The sequence below is a fragment of the Aspergillus pseudotamarii genome (assembly GCF_009193445.1).
Source record: "Aspergillus pseudotamarii strain CBS 117625 unplaced genomic scaffold BDV38scaffold_12, whole genome shotgun sequence".
Lineage (NCBI taxonomy): Eukaryota > Fungi > Ascomycota > Eurotiomycetes > Eurotiales > Aspergillaceae > Aspergillus > Aspergillus pseudotamarii.
The window spans coordinates 208,254-227,945 of NW_022475026.1; the positions used below are offsets into that span (position 1 = coordinate 208,254).

At 46.2% G+C, this 19,692-nt stretch overlaps 8 protein-coding genes across 8 annotated transcripts; 5 read left to right on the plus strand and 3 right to left on the minus strand.

Moving 5' to 3' along the window:
• Window positions 1-1,026: 1,026 nt before the first annotated feature.
• On the minus strand, window positions 1,027-2,406 carry BDV38DRAFT_269234 (uncharacterized protein; the record flags this gene model as incomplete). Its single annotated transcript, XM_032056929.1, has 2 exons — window positions 1,027-2,093; window positions 2,388-2,406. The coding sequence occupies 2 exons, from the start codon at window positions 2,404-2,406 to the stop codon at window positions 1,027-1,029; spliced, it is 1,086 nt and encodes a 361-aa protein (XP_031916291.1).
• A 269-nt stretch (window positions 2,407-2,675) lies between these two features.
• On the plus strand, window positions 2,676-4,895 carry BDV38DRAFT_240235 (cytochrome P450). Its single transcript, XM_032053875.1, has 4 exons — window positions 2,676-3,329; window positions 3,379-3,413; window positions 3,496-4,185; window positions 4,240-4,895. Exons 1-4 carry the CDS (start codon window positions 2,879-2,881, stop codon window positions 4,729-4,731), a joined length of 1,668 nt encoding a protein of 555 aa, XP_031916292.1. The 5' UTR covers window positions 2,676-2,878; the 3' UTR covers window positions 4,732-4,895.
• A 706-nt stretch (window positions 4,896-5,601) lies between these two features.
• BDV38DRAFT_280225 (uncharacterized protein) lies at window positions 5,602-7,399 on the plus strand (the record flags this gene model as incomplete). The annotated part of the gene is made up of 4 exons (XM_032059246.1): window positions 5,602-5,677; window positions 5,726-6,025; window positions 6,079-6,462; window positions 6,510-7,399. The coding sequence occupies 4 exons, from the start codon at window positions 5,602-5,604 to the stop codon at window positions 7,397-7,399; spliced, it is 1,650 nt and encodes a 549-aa protein (XP_031916293.1).
• A 1,815-nt stretch (window positions 7,400-9,214) lies between these two features.
• BDV38DRAFT_280226 (uncharacterized protein) lies at window positions 9,215-9,846 on the plus strand (the record flags this gene model as incomplete). Its single annotated transcript, XM_032059247.1, has 3 exons — window positions 9,215-9,367; window positions 9,447-9,667; window positions 9,744-9,846. 3 exons carry the CDS (start codon window positions 9,215-9,217, stop codon window positions 9,844-9,846), a joined length of 477 nt encoding a protein of 158 aa, XP_031916294.1.
• A 524-nt stretch (window positions 9,847-10,370) lies between these two features.
• On the plus strand, window positions 10,371-11,645 carry BDV38DRAFT_280227 (uncharacterized protein; the record flags this gene model as incomplete). Its single annotated transcript, XM_032059248.1, has 3 exons — window positions 10,371-10,929; window positions 10,989-11,361; window positions 11,417-11,645. The coding sequence occupies 3 exons, from the start codon at window positions 10,371-10,373 to the stop codon at window positions 11,643-11,645; spliced, it is 1,161 nt and encodes a 386-aa protein (XP_031916295.1).
• A 566-nt stretch (window positions 11,646-12,211) lies between these two features.
• BDV38DRAFT_269237 (uncharacterized protein) lies at window positions 12,212-13,077 on the minus strand (the record flags this gene model as incomplete). Its single annotated transcript, XM_032056930.1, has 2 exons — window positions 12,212-12,500; window positions 12,560-13,077. 2 exons carry the CDS (start codon window positions 13,075-13,077, stop codon window positions 12,212-12,214), a joined length of 807 nt encoding a protein of 268 aa, XP_031916296.1.
• A 459-nt stretch (window positions 13,078-13,536) lies between these two features.
• BDV38DRAFT_290494 (RTA1 domain-containing protein) lies at window positions 13,537-14,521 on the minus strand (the record flags this gene model as incomplete). Its single annotated transcript, XM_032061494.1, has 3 exons — window positions 13,537-13,997; window positions 14,053-14,301; window positions 14,374-14,521. The coding sequence occupies 3 exons, from the start codon at window positions 14,519-14,521 to the stop codon at window positions 13,537-13,539; spliced, it is 858 nt and encodes a 285-aa protein (XP_031916297.1).
• A 1,116-nt stretch (window positions 14,522-15,637) lies between these two features.
• BDV38DRAFT_269239 (RTA1 domain-containing protein) lies at window positions 15,638-16,632 on the plus strand (the record flags this gene model as incomplete). Its single annotated transcript, XM_032056931.1, has 3 exons — window positions 15,638-15,785; window positions 15,836-16,084; window positions 16,166-16,632. The coding sequence occupies 3 exons, from the start codon at window positions 15,638-15,640 to the stop codon at window positions 16,630-16,632; spliced, it is 864 nt and encodes a 287-aa protein (XP_031916298.1).
• Window positions 16,633-19,692: the final 3,060 nt, after the last annotated feature.

The following is a 19,692-nucleotide window of genomic DNA, read 5'->3' on the forward strand; positions in this document are numbered from 1 at the left end:
TGGCTGGTTGGTCGTCCGCCAAGGATCTATCCGAACGTAACCCCAACGAACATGGCAACGCTGAATGGCCCTATCCCATCTGCCGGGCAATCGAGTCACGCTAATATGTTTGTCTTTTCGTGCCAATAATATGTCTCGATTATGCTTACTGTGGGAAACCGCTGTCATGTCAGACGGAGATAGAATAGGTATATAAACTAGCCCTGACCCTGATTTCACACTGACGAGCCTGGTGCTTTGTAAAACCTCTACATACGCTTACCACGAGCTATTTCTGATTGATTAGTTTATTCCTTGTCTAAAATTATTAGCCGTTCTACTGTCTGCCAACATGGTCTTCGGTTCTTCCAAGAAAAAGTCCAACGAGGAAAAGCCACTTGCTCATCCATCCGCAAAATGGGGAATCACACCCTCCGAAGAGACCATGAACAAAGAAGTCGGAAAGGACCATCCTGTTCATAAGATCCCGCTAGAGAAACAGGAGAAAATGCGAGCGAAGGGTATAGATCCCGTATCCAAGGCCGAGATGGACGAGGCTCTCAAGGGAGAAGGCGGGTTCTGGGCGAAGCTGGGTATGACTGCTTTGGGTGGAGTGATTAAATAATTCATCAACCGGGATAATGCTCTGGGTACATTTGGCATTGGCATTGACATTGTTAGACAATATCTTCCGAGGGTATTGTTATCGAGGCCGGCTGTTCAAAGGGCAATATCATGGGCTCTCGTCGCGTTGATCTTTGTGCTCTCTCCTTGGATGGTCTTCATTGACAGGCAAATCAACTGATTTAATATATTGTTGGTTGAGCTCAGACATACGCGTTATTATCCATTTTATGGTTACTGAGATGCATTCTTGATGAAAATTAGTGACTTGACTACTCTGGTTTCCATCAGCTTCTGGCGGTAAAATCGCATAGTTCATTCGGGCGAGTAATAAACTAATTATGCAGACGCTTTATACATATGAAAACGCTATGATGAATGTAGAGCCAGAGAAACGAAAAGGTGATGGCTTATACGGTATCCTCACAGAGCCACGTTCTCCCCAAATACTTCGCTGATAGGCCAAGTAATATATGGTCTCCACGTGGAATCCAGCAGATGATAAATCTCCCGAAGCACGCAGCTTCCCCAGGACTGAAGGAAGCAATTTTCTCGCGCTATATGGAGAAAGGTGCAATAATGAGCATGAGTAACTAGAGCGAAAGGCGCCTGTCGCTGCACGTATTGAAGATACTCAGGGGTCGCCCTGATGGCCCAACCCACAGCCAGCATCATGGAAGTCGGTTGAGCAAATGTGTGAACAGACAGCCCTCTTAGCTCCCGAATGGCACGTGTATATGCAGCAGTATCATGTTCCCCATCCGTCCCACAGGCGGTATTAAGCTGTTCGAGGCGATCAAGGGATTCTTTGGCACGATCAGGGTAAGCCACCTGTGGTGGGGTGGCATCGAAAAGAGGAGCAAAATCACTGTGTCGTAAGGTGGAAGCCACGTTGATGATCTGCTGAACACCACGAGAAAGGACAAAGATGTTATGTAGAGTATCTAAACAAGGCTGGTCGGCGTCAGAAATGCCGGTTAATGCAGAGCCGAATGCAAAGGCCACTACCAGCCCAGAGAGGCCCATCATTGCCTTTGCATTGGCTGCATCGACACTATGCAGATTTTCCAGAAATTGTGGTAGTGCTTGGCCTTTATGCGCGGTGGCCAATCCAAGCCAGAAGGACTTTTGTGGTTCGGCCTCAGATAAGGAGAGGTGCAACGCGGACACAGCTAGGATGCCATGCATTAAGAAAGGCGTATTTAAAGCTTCTTCGACAAGTAACACACCCCATATATGCTTCGTTTCTTCATTTCGCGAGAAGAATCGGTGAGTATCCCTTTGCCACTGGACTATGAGCTTCAGCTGATTCATTTCCAGGCCCGGAGTAGGGCTGGCCGTTGTGCCATTTGTTCCGAACCTGTCTAACAAGTCGAAAGAGGCATCTGCTGATGGTAGCACTGTATCCTGGCTATCGGACGATGTTTTCACTCGGCTTCGCGCTCGCCGCCGAGGGGTATTTTCCTCGGTAGCCCAGATATAAGGGGTATCTGTGCCATAGTCACAGTCTTCTTGCCGTTGTTTGCAATTAGAACAGGTTGGCCGTGCTTCATCGCACTTAATGACACAGGTTAGAAGACGAGTCCCTCAGGCGTTCAATGGTGGACACGACCATTGGCATTACCAAAGGTGAAGACCTAAAGCTCCTGTCTATCTACATCGTGCCAAGCACCAACGGGAGTGGAAGGATAGAAGCTTACCTTCACTCTTCGTCGTTTACAGGCTTTGCAGCCATGTCTGGATTTCCGGTGGGGTCGACGAATGGGCATTTCGCGAACTCCTACAAAGGTACGAGTGGCTCATCATCCCAATGATAGACAGCCTTGATTACTGGTGAAGTCGTTTGCCTCAAAAGTTTCTGGTGCTTCAAGAAAACGCCACATGCAAGGACTCCGCTTTCCCACCGCCTGCTCTATTAGTTAGTGATTCTGCCACCTCTCAAACGCGCCACATCCGACGGCGACTCTCACCCTATATAGCCATTGATACGAGTACGACTACAAGACCCACCAGATCCATTCAGCGACGCAAAGGGGGTTCGTGATCTCTCGGCCAGGACACCAAGGAGTCGGTAGTGGTCAGGTCGCACCAGTGAAACATGATTTTATCTGCAAACATGCACCATGACTCCAAATTGTGGCTTGTTCAGGCTGTGCATTGCCACATCCATAAACTAGTCAGGGCTAAGCTCATATATATATTCCACCGTGGCTCAAGTCTGCTTCGATAAGACCTCCATCCACTCATCTCGGTCCATTTACTACTTTTTTGCGCAATGGTATCGAGTCGGCTCCGATCTCTCAATGACCCTGACGTTGTGTGTCACTCATGTTTACATTATGTGTCTCTTGCATCAGTACTTACCTTTGTGGTTGCTATCTGGTGCATCTACGTGGGTTGGCCATGGTATCGCAACTGGACACGGGCAAAGGAACTGCATGTGCCTCTTATCCTAAGTCCTATCTCTACCAGCGGTGTCGCATTGGGATTACTGAGATATATACTGGATCTCGATATCTTACCAACTTATATAACTCGATTTCCGTTTATTAGACTGATCCGCAGAAATTCGAGATTCCAGGAAAAGTTCGCGGTCCATGCCGAATATGGAAAGCTATTCGTCTTGGTCACGCCGACGGCATGTGAGCTCTACGTAGCAGATGTGGATGCCGCAAAGCAAGTGCTTGCACGGTGGAGAGACTTTCCAAAACCGAGAAGCCTTCTAGGTATGATCTTCCCCGAAAGGAACACAGGTTAGTTACTAACAGAATCAAGAAAAAATGAATGTCTTCGGTAAAAACCTAGCTACGGTATGGAGTTCGCGATACCAACCTCTCTTTTCGTTTCGGGTTTCACAACGACATCTTAGCATAGCGGACTAACAGGCTTTAGGTAGAAGGGGCTGATTGGCAACGTCACCGAAAATTGACCGCGCGTGCATTCCATGAGAAACTGCACGAGGTAGTTTGGGTCGAATCGGTGAGAAACGCTTCAAAAGTCCTAAAGCAATGGACGAACACCAAGTCCGTCTACAGTACGCGGTCCGATATGATGACGCTGAGCCTGGGTGTGCTTTTTAAGGCGTGTCTTAATATTGATGGGGTCGATAAAGATGATACTAGGATGCTAGCGGGTGACGTTGCCGCCTGTCAATGGCATCTGCATGTGGTCCTAACCGGGATATCAAACCCAATGGCTCTAGGCCACGGAGTTAGGGGAATAAAGAAACTCAAGGCGAGCTATAAAGCCTTGGGCGAGTTATTGACCGAGTTTGTGGACGCCCGAACGGCACGATCAAGACAGGCGACGCACACAGATCTCTTGTCGTCAATCCTCGCTCCAACAGATCATCGTGGTCTATCCAGCGATGAAGTCACGGGCAATCTGTTTCTCTTCATGTTTGCCGGCCACGAGACCACTGCGAATGCTTTGATCTATATCATTCATCTCATGGCGATATTCCCAGCCTGGCAGGACTGGGCGCTAGAAGAGATTGACCGATTGTTGTACGATCGAGCTAATGAAGAAGTTCCGTCCTATAGGCAGATTCTGCCACAAATACAACGACTGCGAGCAATTCTGGTAAGCTTCTTGTCTTGTGGTACAGTTCGTTCACTTTTCTAATGGCACGTATAGTATGAGACTCTTCGGCTCTACGGCCCCGTGCCGACAATAGTGCGACAGACAGATTCCAAGGCACAGGCCCTAGTGTTGTCCGAACAAGAGATCATAATCCCCAAGGATACACCTGTAAATGTCAATACCATAGCCTTACATACAGATCCCAAGCAGTGGGGTCCAGACCCTCTGACTTGGAGACCCGATCGGTGGATATCGCAGGAGTCCGACTCATCTTTGCAAATCGTTTCAAATGAACTTCTCAGGTACCTCTTCGCCTGGGGAGACGGGCCGCGGTTGTGTCCAGGACAGAAGTTCTCGCAGACCGAGGTCTTCGCGGTCCTTCTCTGCCTTTTTAAAAGCCACCGTGTGGAGCTAGTGCCTTCTCCTGACCAAACTATGGATCAGGCAAGATCTCATGCACTTTCCTTGATCCAGAACAGTATGGTGGGCCTTACGTTGCAGATGCCATATGCCGAGTCAGTAGGCCTTCGATGGGTGGGGCGATAACTCTAAGCATAATTAATTGAATTGTTAATTTTATCTGTATCTTATTCTATACGTTCGCATTTCGAACCTCAACCCGTTGGAGAATTTACCCAGAGTCTGGGACTTGTGGTTTAAATAAAATGTGCATGATTACTAGTGAAAAATCTCTCGAAGACTAAATGTGCCCGACATACCATTATAACCAAACAGATGGCATGGATGGTTACCCTAGCTTCATTTTCGCGATGTGTCGTTGAATATACTGCCCATCATGAGGATTGCGCGTCGACTTGCTTACAGCACCCGACATGATACGGCAAGCCATTGCAGCCAACGCGCATTAATTCATTTTCCTATATTGTTTTTTGGTTTTCTCATCCTCTTCTTCTACAGTGCTTTCACCGCTTATCTGGCCGCCCTTGATTAATTAATACTAGTTCTAAAGTCTAATTCACCCAGTATATGACTATATAATTATACCAAAATAGACTATAGAGTAAATAGACTCTGTATACTATGTATACAGTATATTACACAGACTAAGTAGACTATACAGACTACTTAGTAACTATATAGACACCGCAGACCACACAGACCACACAGACTACGCAGACGAAGTAGACTCAGCAGATCACGCAGATTAAACAGATTAAGCAAGTAAGTTAAATAGATTCAGTGTAGTAGACTATTCTGCCGGCAGAAACACGTTTAAAATGTAGGAAAATGAATTAATGCGCGTTGGCCGCAATGGCTTGCCGTACTCCCTGTCTATCGTTGCTCTTATTTAACAGAGGATGGCCTCTGGAAGACAACATACATTTTTAATATTCGACCGTCCTTTATTTTAATACATAGTGGCCTGAAACATTGATGGGATCTCTACTATCTGCTATGTTATCCTTCTTCAAAGGTCTCAAACAAATGCAGCCTCAGCGGTCGGTAGCTAAGATATCCATCCTATGTCGTGGTAAGCGGATCAATACCTCTAAATCAAGAACATCTCTAATTTATCTAGGTAAATCAATCAGCCGCGAGGAACTGTTCGCATATACCAATGGGCATTTTCTTGTCAACGAGCAATGGCAACTTGATCGGCGTTATATCAAATTCGACATAGATGCCCTTTGCGATGTTGCCGCTTCCGCCGGTGGGGACCTGTCTCGGATCACAACAGTGGAAAAGCTCGAAGGAGGTTTCAGTAAGGCTCTTCTAATGAAGAAGGAAAATGGAAAAGAAATAGTGGCAAAACTTGCATGTCGTATTGCTGGGCCAGCCTCCCTTACAACCGCGTCCGAAGTAGGTGTTCTCGAATATGGTATGTACTCCCTCCCGGCCATGGATTTTTAGAATGTTTATATATTGTGTCAGTGAGAAAGTATACCAATGTTCCTGTTCCACGTGTACTTTCCTGGTCTTCGGACAAGTCAAATCCTGTGGGTGCTGAATATATTATTTTGGAAAAAGCTGCGGGAATTCCACTCTTTGAGCAATGGGAAAAGATGACAGAAATTGAGAAGCTCACGTTAACAAGGAATTTAACTAAGCTCGAGGCACAACTTTCAGCTATTCATTTTCCTGTCTATGGCGGACTGTATCATTTGGCAGATGCGAACCGCTTAGAATACCAAGCACTTGATGAGAATATAGATCCATCCAAGATGTTTTGTATTGGTCCGTCTTGTGATCGTTTCTTTACTACTGATCAAGCTACGGACCTGCCTGTTCCAAGTGAAGAACTTGATCAGGGGCCTTGTGAGTACTCCTGAATTTGGCTTACATACTTAACTAAGAGATTATAGGGAATACATTGTCGAGTTATGGGATAGCGATTGCGAAACGCGAAAAATCACGGATCTTAAGCAGCCGCTCGAACAGTAGACCATTATTCGCTAAGGGAACTATCGAGGAACAAATCCGGCTTTTAGAGATTACAATAAATCTCATGCGGATAATGGACTTGCATCCGATTTTGTCTCAGTTTTCACAGCCTACACTATGGCACACCGATCTCCATATGGGAAATATTTTTGTTGCGTCTGATGATAACGCCCGAATAACATCACTTATTGATTTTCAGTCTATTTCAATTCTTCCGTTGTTTCTTCAAGCTCAGTGGCCGATCTTCTTAAAACCTCCACAAAATTACACTAAAGGACTTGTACGGCCAAAGCTTCCAGACAATATTAATGAATTAGATAAGGACGATAGGACAGTTACTCTACAGGAGTGGTCACAGTCCAAACTAGCGAAGGGATACGAAGTTGCGACACTTCTTGAAAACAAACGCGCGTATAGTGCTATGAATATACCTCGTGTCTTCCGAGATATTTTTGTTCGATGCAGTGAAATATCTGAAGTTGGCGCTATCCCACTCCGAGAATGCTTAATAGAAATACAGCGGAGCTGGTTGAGCCTAGGTTTCATCGGAGACTGTCCTATTTCGTTCAACAATGAAGAGATCAATGCCCACAAACGCGAATTTGCAGAATATCAGGCCTGGGATGAGGCCCAACAACTCGCTCTGGAATGCCTGGACACTGATGCTGAGGGTTGGATCGCTCCTCAGTTAGATATCTCAGAGAAAAGGAGGCAAAACAGGGAGCTACTTGCCATGTACATCGAACGAAAAGCTATGGAAAAGCCCGCTGGAGAGGTGAGAGCGCTCTGGCCGTTCCCAGATGACTTATAGCACAAAACGCAGCATAGATGTTTCTTAGTTGGTGGTATTTCTTGTGTCACATGAAGTTTTCATAGAAAATACTATCACATAGCCAAAACATGTGTCTTAAATCGTGCCCATAACTTCAAAAGTCCACCTCTAGGTTAACGATCAGATCAAAATGCATCCTTCCCATACTGACTTCCCCCCCTAGAAAATAAGGAACTCATTTGTTATACATATCTTACAGCCGGATTTTACACGGCCACGAAAAATCCGCTATACAATCCTTGAAGACACCTCTACTGCCGGGAAAGTTCATTAGAAAAACCTGGGGACTTTTCCATAAGGTGTTGCGTGGACATGAGCAGAAGTTTTTACAGGCTTACTGAGGCAAGCCCTTCAGAGACAAACGCGTCAGTAGAGCCCCAAAAACCATAGTACAGAAAAACCCCATCTTGCGCGTAGACTGGGAGGATTTGAAACTGTTCATTATGATGAAATTTAGCCACGTAAGTCAGGGCAATAGTATATTGCTGAAACACGCCAACATTCTCCCGACCGCAACTGCCGCCGCTATCCATCCATTCGTTCGTGTCCAGCAGCATACGCAATCAGGAGATTATCGCATGGGATATAGGGTCTTGGCAACGACTAGTAGGCATCATTGGGTGTGTTGATGACGCAAATATCCATGCGCGTGATGATAGCATATATAGCACTTACTCAAACATCAAGTTGCTGTTAACGAACCCAAGCCTTAAATCGATCCCCCGTAGTATATAGGTCTTCTGTTAGGACATGGCATCCTTTATCTTCATTACACTATCATCGTGGGCATGCAAGAAATAGGTGACGTGTTGGAATAAGGCGAGAACTGATGCTGAGGGCCGAGTCTAGCTCAGTATATATGTAGTATTATCTTATATCCACCTAAACTAAAGATGAATATTAGTATGATTCCACAAGAAAATGTATAGTCTCACTAATATTCAGTATATCTAAGAGTATTAATAGAGCTGTCAACACTATCCAAGTTACTGTCAAAAATATGGGGCGCGATATACAAGTAGTAAAAGAGGGTGGTGAAGTACTGAATACAGGATGCGTGAGTTAATAGCAAAAATATATTATTAAGATTTGAGCCAGCCGACCAAGAGTAGAGTAGAAGAAGAGCAGTCAAGGATGATTATTAGTGCGAGTAGTAGATGGAGGACCTTTATAGAGTATACACTCGATGTCAAGCGACAAGACAGTGCTATGCCCAGATAGGCACGCTTTACTGTTTGTAGTAATTTGCCGTCTCCGAGAAATACAGAGTAGATACGATACTTTGTATCCAGATCCATAGTGGGTTTGCAGGACGCTGTACTATTTCTTTGCTGTGAGTGGCTAAAATATCTGACTATTTCGAGCAAGTGGGTCTAAGTAGCCTTTTAGGGTTAACGATACGAATGCGAGGAATCCGCGAGGAAACGGAATTGGACCGAGCTTTTTCATGATGCCTATTTGCATCCCCCATCACTGACCCCGGTGTTCTTTGGTACAGAAGTTGTAAATGAAGTTATTTCAGAAGGCTACGCTGCTTGTCGCCTTGGCGACGTTCTATACGAGTACGACATGCGACTTACTTGCATAGGCACAGTAACCAAGACGATCATATACATATATATTTGAGGAGTAGCCACAAAAAGTTAACAAAAACCATTACAACCATATTTTATTAGTGCTATTGTCTTTCTATATTATACTCATATCATTTACCCTGATAAATTGTTGCCTTCTTCACATAGTGCTTAGAGGATATTAGCCACACTCTCCTCCCTACAGGAAGACACAACCAAAATGAACCTCTCAATCGAGAATAACCCCAAAATCAAGTTCCGATTGCATGTCATCATCGGCTCCTTGCTCTTATTAACCTTCGTCCTTGTTATCGCGCGAGTGGCCGACAAGGGTACGCCGTCAAGCCGGACTAACACATGGGGTATTGCGGTGGTAAGTGATTGGCACTTACACTATGAGGAACCATTCTCCCTGTTCGCTTGAATTAATTGGAAATCCTTCATATATATAGTGCCTAAAATCAGCAGTCTTTATGACATATCAAGTCGTCACCGCTCACGCCGCGAGATTCAAACGCTGGGCAAGTAGCAAAGCGAATATGATCCTGAACATCATTGATACTATCTTCTGGTTCGCCCTGTTCATCATATCCATCATGGGGACCTCGGGTTCCCACAGCACCAGTAGTCGTGCATTGGGTGTTATTATAATTATTTTGGCTCTTGCTTTATGGTATGTGTTCTGGTTTGCGATATGATGTTGCCTTCTATATGGAAAATGCTGACTCTAAGTGTTTGATTTGATATAGCGGTCTCGCTGGCTTCCTATCGTTCATCTGTATCCGCGAACGACGATATTATAAGCAGCATGGTTCACTCCCTGGCGGAGCCAACTCCAAGTCCCCCTGTTAAAAAGAAGGTCATGAAACTTAGGCGCTGTATGTTTAGTCCTCATGATAGTATATCACTTTTATGTTACTGCAGGCTTTAGATGAGAGGTTCTATTATGCTAGCATATATTTTCCCATGATCCAGTACAAATAGTGTTGTACGTAATGATAAAACGATGGAAGCAAATCACTAGACACACTTCAGCTACTCCTAAGGGCTTGACGAGATATCAGTAAAGACCCATTCAGCAGCATATATACATTACTATTACTGTCTTATAGAGTGGTAAATAGTCCCTTTCCATGAATTTGACCTCTCCACCTCTATAGGCTTTCTGGAATGTAGAGAGCGGGACCACTGGCTATCTATCATTCACTGTCTGAGTCTCATGTGTTACTTCCTTGTTATTCTCGTCTCTTACCTGATCTGACTATAACTCTTCCCTCATCCCACTTTTTATTTCAACTCTCTCCTCGCCTCGGCCCTCAGACTTACCTTTCATCCTGACTTTTCTCCCCCCCCGATTACGACGATAATGTTCCATCATGTCCAACAAGCCCTTTGATAATCAGAGGAAGAAGCGTAAAGAGAAGGAGAAAGAAAAAGAAAAAGACAAAGATGCGGACTCATTTGTTGGGAGCTTTTCGGTCCCCGCCGACGAGGAGGATTGGGCTAGATTGGTCCTCACTGCCAAGCTACGAGGCAAGACAATCCACGATATAACAAAGATGGGGTCTGGGAGTAAGATTCGAAAGAAGCAATTCGTGATGTGTCGCGCGCTATGGGGGAAGAGAATGACGAGGGCGGATTTCGTTGAGTTTGGTCTTCCTAAGTACGGTCTTCATGATTACTGGGCGAGAGCCACCGAAACCATAGTAAACTCCGATGAGTTTTCTAAGTACTTGGTTCTCATACCCCAGCATCATTTGATTGAAACTCTTACTGAAACGGATCCTCGATGGGCGGGATCATTTATGGAGGCACTGGAACTACAGAGAGAGTGTGGAGAGTTGCAAGTAGGCCCACAGGACGATGCGCCGCCCGCGACCAAGCTCCGCCGGCGTGCCTCTAGGGCTCTTGGTAGTCTTTTTAGCTCCTCTCAGCGTAAGTACAAAGCTAAGATCCCTACATAGGTCAATAATATCTGTACTAACGGAGCGCAGAACGACGTGTCGAGGATACCCCCGCTCATAACGATGACAATGGAAACGAGGCTTTGCCCATCGCGGAAGACGAGAATATAGTTAATGCAGCGCTCTTGAGCTTCCTTCGTCGGGTTGCTGCTTTAACTCGTGAGCAACAGTCTCGTTGGACTTATAAGCGAGTCCTTTTCCAATCCTCCTTTGGAAAGTGTTCTTATAGGGCTTATACCGATGGCGCATTGCGCACCATCAGAGATCGAATTTACAACGCCCTTGTGGAGGTGAAGAAAGGGTACCGTTTCAAGGACCTAGAAAAGATCCAACTACAGGAGACTGCAGAGCTAGTGGGCTGGATGATAAGCGGTAATCACCTGGAGGTATATCTCAACGGCTAGTGAGTCTATGTGTTCGTGGGATCCTACTATTCAGCTAGCTAACAACTTAGCTAGTAAGCTGATGGTCTCCCAAAACGGGATGCAAATCTTTCTTACTTTTGGCAAGATGGACGACGGGTATCGGGGCTACTTAGTGAACAAGGAGTCTGCTGCAAATTGTGGATCGTTTATGAGGATGCAGACTTATGGTCCCTGGAACGTATTGCTTGCTCCCCACATGAAACAGTTCGGCATTATCATTACATGTATTACGTTGGCGGTTAACCACCAAGCCAGCTCTTAGTGCAATAGTATTCTAGATTTGTATCCTCTTCTGATATTTATAAGGCCTTTGAGAACCACTCCAGATAGTGTTTACTTAACGCTATGCCGTTCGACTGCCTAAAAATATCTAGACACCTTAGGTTGCTTTGTCGTGCTATCTCCTGCTTGACAGATAGTCTAGGGAGTAGTTGGGTCTTGGCTATCACTGACTGACAGATGGCAACCTTATTTTGCCACGTAATTTAGGCAACCACTGAGTAAATCAAACGTTTTCAATATAGGAAATAATAGCTGTGTCCGTACTACTCAAGTCCTTGTCTATGCCTTCCAGTTGTAAACCACTGTTCGACCCTGGTACCCTGTTGTCCCCGTCACTCATCGACAAACATGGATGTATCCGCCGTTGGGTTGGCATCACTTCCGAGGTACCTTGCAAAGAAGTCCCAAGAGGCTCGATCTCCCGAGCTACACGGCAAAAGATCGGACATTTGGATGCGGAGTCCATGGCTATCGTAACGTGCAATGATGACTCTCCCATGTGCGGGAGCCAGGAAAGAGATAAGCATAACCTCAAAGAGAATAAAGTCAGCAACAAAGATACGAAAGCCGTAGTGAGAGGGCATCACTTAGGAAAAATTTGCGTACAGGAATGATAAGATGTTTTTCGAGCCCTTTATCCATGAGACGGGTAGCGATTGCAGCAATTACGGTGAGAATCTCAGAGCAGAGTAAAAGCTTTGGATCCCCTTGACTAGTATTGTACACGGCTATCTTGATATGTGGTATGCCGCTCTTAACCCAACAATTAGCCAGCTCACTGTACGGGGAGTCGTAGGTATGGAGGTAAGGTTCGAATCTTGCCGCAAAGGAAAATCTAAGTAAGTCCTGATAAGTCCTGCGCATTGATATACCTAAATCATCACGTTAGCTCACCCAGGGGACTTCCAGCCCGTAACTACCCTCAGGGGTCTTGAGTTGCCTTCAGTCCCCATTCTGGGGACAACGTCCACTTCCCACATGAGTCTATAAGCTAAATAGTCCAGGTGCTCTTGCTTATTCCAGCATCCCAACTCCATTAGCACGGGACAATTGCCATCAGTCAATCGGTTTACCTGGGAGAAACGTTCGCTGATCTCGGGGGACTCCAAGTTCATTTTGTACTTGGATGAGATGCTTTCGTGGGAAAGAGGAAGAAAGAATTTCACCTCAGTTTGTACCGTAGCACGGGGAGTCTCCTCGATAGTGACATCATTTAATGGCAGAGCCTTCATGTCGATGTTTACTGGCAGGGATTGAAAATCACCGGGTTGAATATAAACACTGGGCATATTCTTCAACAATGTAAACATGTCACATAGCACGCCAAAGGCTTTTTCTCTCTGGGCCTCTCGGTCATCTCGTAGGCGAAGGTGAGCCAGGCTACCTGTCAAGCGTGACAGAGATCGAAACATCTTGGACTTGGATAGGAAGGACAAGAGAGAGAGAGGTGGAGAAAGAAATGGAAAGGGCGGCAAGGAAAAGAGTAACACGTCAAGGTTGCGTGTCTCGGTCCAGTGAATGTTATCATTATTATCATTGCTACCCCCCGCCCTATACTGACTAAGGACTCATCCATTCCAATCAAACCCTATACAAATGTCTGTCATATATAAAGATAACATACAGATAATATAATAGCTGCGAAATGTGATACTACCGGTAATATAGTACAATTACACCAAAATTTACCTTCCAAAATTTACCGCTTAATGGCTGCTAGGACGTCTTGCTGACCAACAAGATTAGCTATGTAGAGCTGTTCGATACTATGTAGCTAATAATGCAATAAGCAAGGCTCTAAGTTTCTCTGAAGTCTTGATTTTATTGGAGCTGATCCCAGTGGAGAAAGTCTCCTGCTGAATCGAAACCAATCAGTAACGTCCATACTGAGTATTATCATAGTGAGTGTTATTCAGCATCTCAAGATCTCCACCGTTCTCAACCTTCTTTCTAGCAGAAACGATCTTGCTAGGGTGCCACCAATTGAGAATGATGCAGCAGGTGAACATTAGTGCTGCATCAAACACATAGATGAAAGCCTCCTTGCTCTGCAAATATCCACTACTTCCTTGAACGTACTCGGCAACACGATAGATAGATCGGATCATAACCAGAACACTGACGGTATACAGGACCTTCATATACCGGTTCCATGGGACTTCAGTGACCACCATGTGATGCATAGGCGTGGACAGCATACGACGGTGGAAGACAATCGAGACGACGATGAAGAATCCGAAGAATATGATCTGGATAAACAGGCCACCAATGATCATATTCTCGCCCATCTTTACTGAATCTTGTGTCTTGGCTTGAGCCAGCATCCCTCCTCCTGTTCCCCGTAATGTTAGCGGGCTTCTTCTAATCGCCGAGAGCAATGTCCATACCTCCACTCTGCACCAAGAAGGATAACACGTCGCCGGTCACGAAGATCTTGGTCAACCATGATGGGCGGATTAGGGATATAGAACCGGCATTCAGCATTCGAATAATGCGCCCGAGAATCATGTACACGGATGCGGCGAAAAGGGCTGGCGCTAGGAGCAATAGTAGGCTCTGTCCAATGTATGGTTTCATCGTCCAGTTCGGTGTTTCGGTCGCACTGATATACCTGCATAGGTAGCCGATAGCCTCAACTAAAGTGAGATACATATGTCAGCGGACAGTCTTAGGGTATAGCTGGTTGATAAAGGGCGAACAAAACGTACATATGCCACCAATGACAAATGGTGTCAAGTACCATGTCCTTGTCCGAATCATCTGCCAAATGTGTATAACCGTCGTTAGGCCAAAGACAGCAGCAAAGCTAATTGCCGCGCCTGCTGATGGATCATAATGGTAATATTGGTATCCCATGATGCTGCTTGGATAAGAGTAAACGATTGGTAAATTTCGGGCAGGCAATTCGTAGTTGGAAGAGAAAGACGTTGCTCAATGACAAGTTAGGATCGAAGCTCGCTAGGTAGGACTTTGAATAGAATATATGAGCAGAAACTGAAAATACCAAGGCTTCCGCATTGTTTCAAGCCCCTGGTCCATTTTGTTTACTCTAAATTTGGGTATTCATGGAACCATCAACATGGCCCAAAAAAATGGGTCTCTAACCGGCGGAGACGTTAGTCCAGCCCTAGACTACCCGAACCGGTGATCAATACGAAGTACGACAAGCTCGTCGCCCTCTCCACTTTTCCCTACTAGTACCATATATTTATATTTGGCAGGGATCCAATAAGATGGTCGGGATCGTTTGGCATTCGGGGCACTGCCGCTTGATCTCGATTTAACCTTCCTCTGCCAAGCCACAGGAATTTTCTTGTTCTGTACGAAGTATGTTGCTTGGGTCCGTAATGGGAGACCCACGTGTAGATTTGCCGACGAGAGGACGTTATCAACAACTTGATACTATTGTTGGAGCCCCATAGATAGTGGCTGGTACTATGGCTAACTATGGACAGCCATTAATCCGGGTTCATTAACGAAGCGCCATGAGGATATCTGATCACCCGCACTGGGGATTTTCGGTAAGACGCATCGAATTGTTATAGTTACTCTGCAGGTAGCGATTATGTTACTGCATAAATTGGATGGCTGGGGAGATAGCACGTAAAGCAAAGGCTATACTGTTGTATTTTTTACTTGGTGGCAATTTAAGGGGACGGCGCAGAACTTCCGCCTGATGAAGTGCTGCAAATGGCAAAGAATACGAGAGCGAGGCCAAAGTGGGCCGCGTATAGAAAATCAAGCCCACTAGGTTATCTGGTCCGCGCAATACACTATAGGGGTAGCCACCATGCTTTCATCTCTGGAACTTTATTACAACGAAGATCTGATGCCCTCTGGGTTCTATTTAAGGTGTCCTTTCCCCCCTTCTGGATGGTGCTGGGACATTGCTAGACAGAAAGTGTGCCATCAAAGACCACCACGCTAGAGCCTATTTGAATCTTTCGTGCTGTGGGATAATATACCTCGAAAATGGAGTTCACGTTTTACTACTATACACCGTCTGGTGCCGCTGGCGGCATCTTCGTCGCACTCTTCGCCCTCAGCACCCTTCTTCACCTTTATCAGCTACTCCGCACACGGACTTGGTTCATGATCCCTTTTGCCATTGGCGGAATCCGTAAGTCGCAGCCTCAAGCTACAGGCAGAGCTTTACTAAATGATCCCTAGTTGAAACAATTGGATATGTCGGCCGTGTACTATCAACGAACGAAGCTCCCAACTACACCAAGGGCCCCTATATCATGCAGAGTGCCCTCATCCTGATCGCCCCGGCCTTTCTCGCCGCTAGTATCTACATGACCCTTGGCCGCATAATTACTATGCTGCAGGCAGAACAATATTCCGTCATTCCTCTTCGCTGGTTGACAAAGATTTTCGTGGCTGGTGATGTGCTATCCTTCCTGATGCAAGCGTCTGGTACGTTAACATTCAGACCTTCCCTCGGTCATATACACACAATGTTTCCCCCCGTTTAGAATTAAAGCTAATGACATACAGGTGCCGGCCTTATGGTCTCAGCAGATGATCCCAGCACCGGGGAGCACGTCATCATCGGTGGTTTATTCGTACAAATTATCTTCTTCGGCTTTTTCGTGATCACGGCTATCGTCTTTGAGCTGCGCATGGCGAAGAAACACATTGGCGCATCTCCTGAAGCGGGCCGCATCTGGCGCCGACACATGGTTGCACTCTACGTGACTAGTGTTTTGATCTTGGTGCGGTCGGTGGTTCGTGTCGTGGAGTATCTGGATGGCTACGACGGTTTCCTTATGAAGCATGAAGTGTTCATCTACGTCTTCGACGCTTTGCTCATGTTTCTTGCTATGGCGGTCCTCAACTACATTCACCCCAGTCAAGTCAACTGCCTTTTGGATCGGGGTGAGCGGTATTTTGAGAACTTTGTTGTGACTCGCAAGTATGGGCCTAGTGCCATCCACGAAATGGAGGTCGACAGCCAGGCGTAAGGGATAGGATCCTGTATTTGTTTAATGATGCATGTCGCTTTACCATTTCTTAATGTTATGATTTAGTCTTTGTATATAGTTGATATCAAGATCTTGCATGAATCAGAGCCAAGTGGAACCTCAGCCTCAATCTCAGTCTCAGCTACGTGGCACCCGTGCGGGGTCGATTCGGTATATGATTTTAGTATCTGCAAACGAGCCCGCAGAGTAACGGATCCCATTTTAGACAGCTTCGACAAATGCCAGCGCACAGGGAGTCTTCCGAACCACCCAAATTTAGCGTAAATTCTATTTTCCTATACCAGCTAGATTTGATCACAATGACTCTATGTGCGATGTGTCAAAGCATCTCTACAGAAGACCTCCCCCCCTTGTTCCCTTTAGACACCATTTACTCCGCCAGGCGCTTTCCGCTCATGTGGCCAATTGAAGATGACGACAAATTGACATGGAATGCTCCGGGCTTCCCTCACCACCCCAATATAGACAGCCTGCGCCGGGCATCAGCAGCGGGGTGTGAGCTCTGCCATATTTTGGAGGGCCAGTTGGATGAAGCATTGACAGTACTGGAGGAAGATGAGAAGAGAGGGGGCATATCGGTAGCATATCGGTAACAAACTTCCTCCGCTTTGATTTGTGGTTGACCAGGTGCATCTACGGGGATGGCTTTGTCGTGATCACCCCCAATGATATGACACAGCCGCGCGGTGCACTAGTCTTAGCTATGATTATCTTTTGTTATGACGGAAGGTGTAGCCAAACCACATATACGACAATAGCAATTTGGCTAATGTCACCTCAGCGATCCTCTTGCCAGTGTATTCCGGGATACGTCTGCCCAAGGACATTTTAGATACCGCAGTCTGTGATCGTTTCGCAGCATGGGTCACTGACTGCAACAACCAACAAAGGTCGTGTGCTATACCCCCAAGGCCCCTTCCAACTAGACTCATAGATGTGGGGTCTGAGGCCTCGGGAAATTTGGTCAAACTTGTCGAGGAGGGTGAAGAGACTCATGGGCATTATGTGATACTTAGCTAATGTTGGGGTGGGGACAGGGCTTTCACAACAACACGGTCAAACGTCGAGTCCCAGAAGAAGCGAATATGCCTCCATGAACTCCCGCCGACATTTCAAGATGCGATACGGATGACTCGAGCTCTTCAAGTGAAATACCTATGGATCGACCGCCTGTGCATTTATCAAGACGAGTCGCAAGACTGGGAGAGAGAATCTGCCAATATGGGGTCAATCTAGGCCTACCTATGTATATCAGCAACCTCGGCCACGAGAAGCACAGAGGGACTTGTGCCTCGGAGGACGTCCAGGCCCAGCGTACGTCTCCCCCACGTGAGCAACACTTGCCGAGGATACATAGATGTCTGCTTACTTCCAGGTATATCTGAATTTTACAAACAGAACTTCTTATACTTTGACGATGAGCCCCTCTTTAGAAGGGCATGGGCTTTTTAGGAACGCCTATTCTCTCGCCGGAGTTTGCTGTTTGCGAGCGACAAGCTGTATTTTGTGTGCGAAAGGGGGTTCATCTCAGAAGATGGCATTGAGCTGATCGACGAACATCGAGACAATTATAAGGACAGGCATTCCTATAGATCGATCACGGACTTGAGTAAATATGGTCCGCTAACGCCGGATACTGCGCGGTTTCTCTGGTACGACCTAGTAGGGCTGTATGGCCGACGCAGTCTGACATATCCTTCTGAGGAATTACTGGTCATGTCCGACATCGCGAAAGAGTACAGCAACATTTTCAGCAGCCTTTATGTAGCTGGGCTTTGGCGGGAGCTCCTGGTGGAAGAACTAGCCTAGCTTCCTTTGGAACCGTGTAGGGCGGCCAGCGAGTACCGCGCGCCATCCTGGTCATGGGTGTCTGTTGATGGCTCTGTGAGTCAGCCCTTTGAAGGAGTCGAGCCCATAGCGTCAGTACAGCGGTTGGATCAAAATCGAAGCGCCCCTTGTTCCTCTGATTCTGGTGCATGGTAAGGGCCTAGGGGGAGAGCATGCCATACAAGTTAAGAGAGCAGACCGATCTGATGGAAAGTCTGTTGCGACGTTTGACACAATCAATAACGGACTCGATGATTCGGTCGAGATAATCAAGGCCATGAGGCTTTTCCGCTTGGTCATTGGCTACAATGTTTATAACGGCCAATATGCTTATTACTTCTCTCTTATTGTGACGCCTGTATGCGATGACCCCGAGACAATGAGTAGGGTCGGCTGTCTTGTTGGTATGCGCGACAGCTCTGAAACCCAGGACTTTTGCACGACCAGGTCCATAGTAACATTGGTCTGAACATGCCGTTGCAAAGGGTTCGGATCGACTTTGGTATTTAAAGAATCTTAGACTAAGAAGGGCTTTGATGCATTCTAACCTACATATTAAACCAGCTCTTTCATGAAAGTAGCCAAATGAATACGACAATTGAGTGTGTCAAACAGGCTTTCGGTGGGTAATATTGCGGAATTTCTCACCTTTCTCATTTCTCCGTATCTCATTCTGTGCTTTGTCTTCCCTTTTGTTCAGATATTTCTTTACTTTATGACGATTTTGATAACATCTGTGGAACCATCCCTGATAAGATAAATTTACTTCAAAGAAAGTCAAAGAAGCTGATTATATATGAAGACACTAGAACAACACCACGGCTATTTTGACTTGCTGCCTTGCAGCGTGATGAGAATCATATTTACCCAAAGTTCAAGCTTCATCTCCTCGGGTTCCGCGGGCTACTTCATTATCCTGCTCTTGAAGCTCCTAGAAACTCACCTCGCCATTGAAACTCAGTTCTGGGCCGCATATAACAGCCACAGTGATGAACAAACGCCGTAGTGGCAAGCTATCTCGGTTGATTGTCAGAGCTCAAGGCAAACCGGCCAATCGCGTCGAATTGCGCCAACGTCTCCACCATAACCCTCGATTACCCGCCGCGCCAAGTTGGTTCGCTCGGCTGGACTTCCTATACCAGGCATAGCACAACGGAGGTGCGTTTACTTAATCGTTAGAGAATGTCCACATGGCACGATCATTGTGGATCA

Coding starts and splice junctions, on each gene's coding strand:
- BDV38DRAFT_240235 (XM_032053875.1), top strand. CDS start 2,879: ATGGTATCGAGTCGGCTCCGATCTCTCAATGACCCTGACGTTGTGTGT. Junction 3,414..3,495: donor TCGGTAAAAACCTAGCTACG/GTATGGAGTTCG, acceptor AACAGGCTTTAG/GTAGAAGGGGCTGATTGGCA. Junction 4,186..4,239: donor AACGACTGCGAGCAATTCTG/GTAAGCTTCTTG, acceptor TGGCACGTATAG/TATGAGACTCTTCGGCTCTA.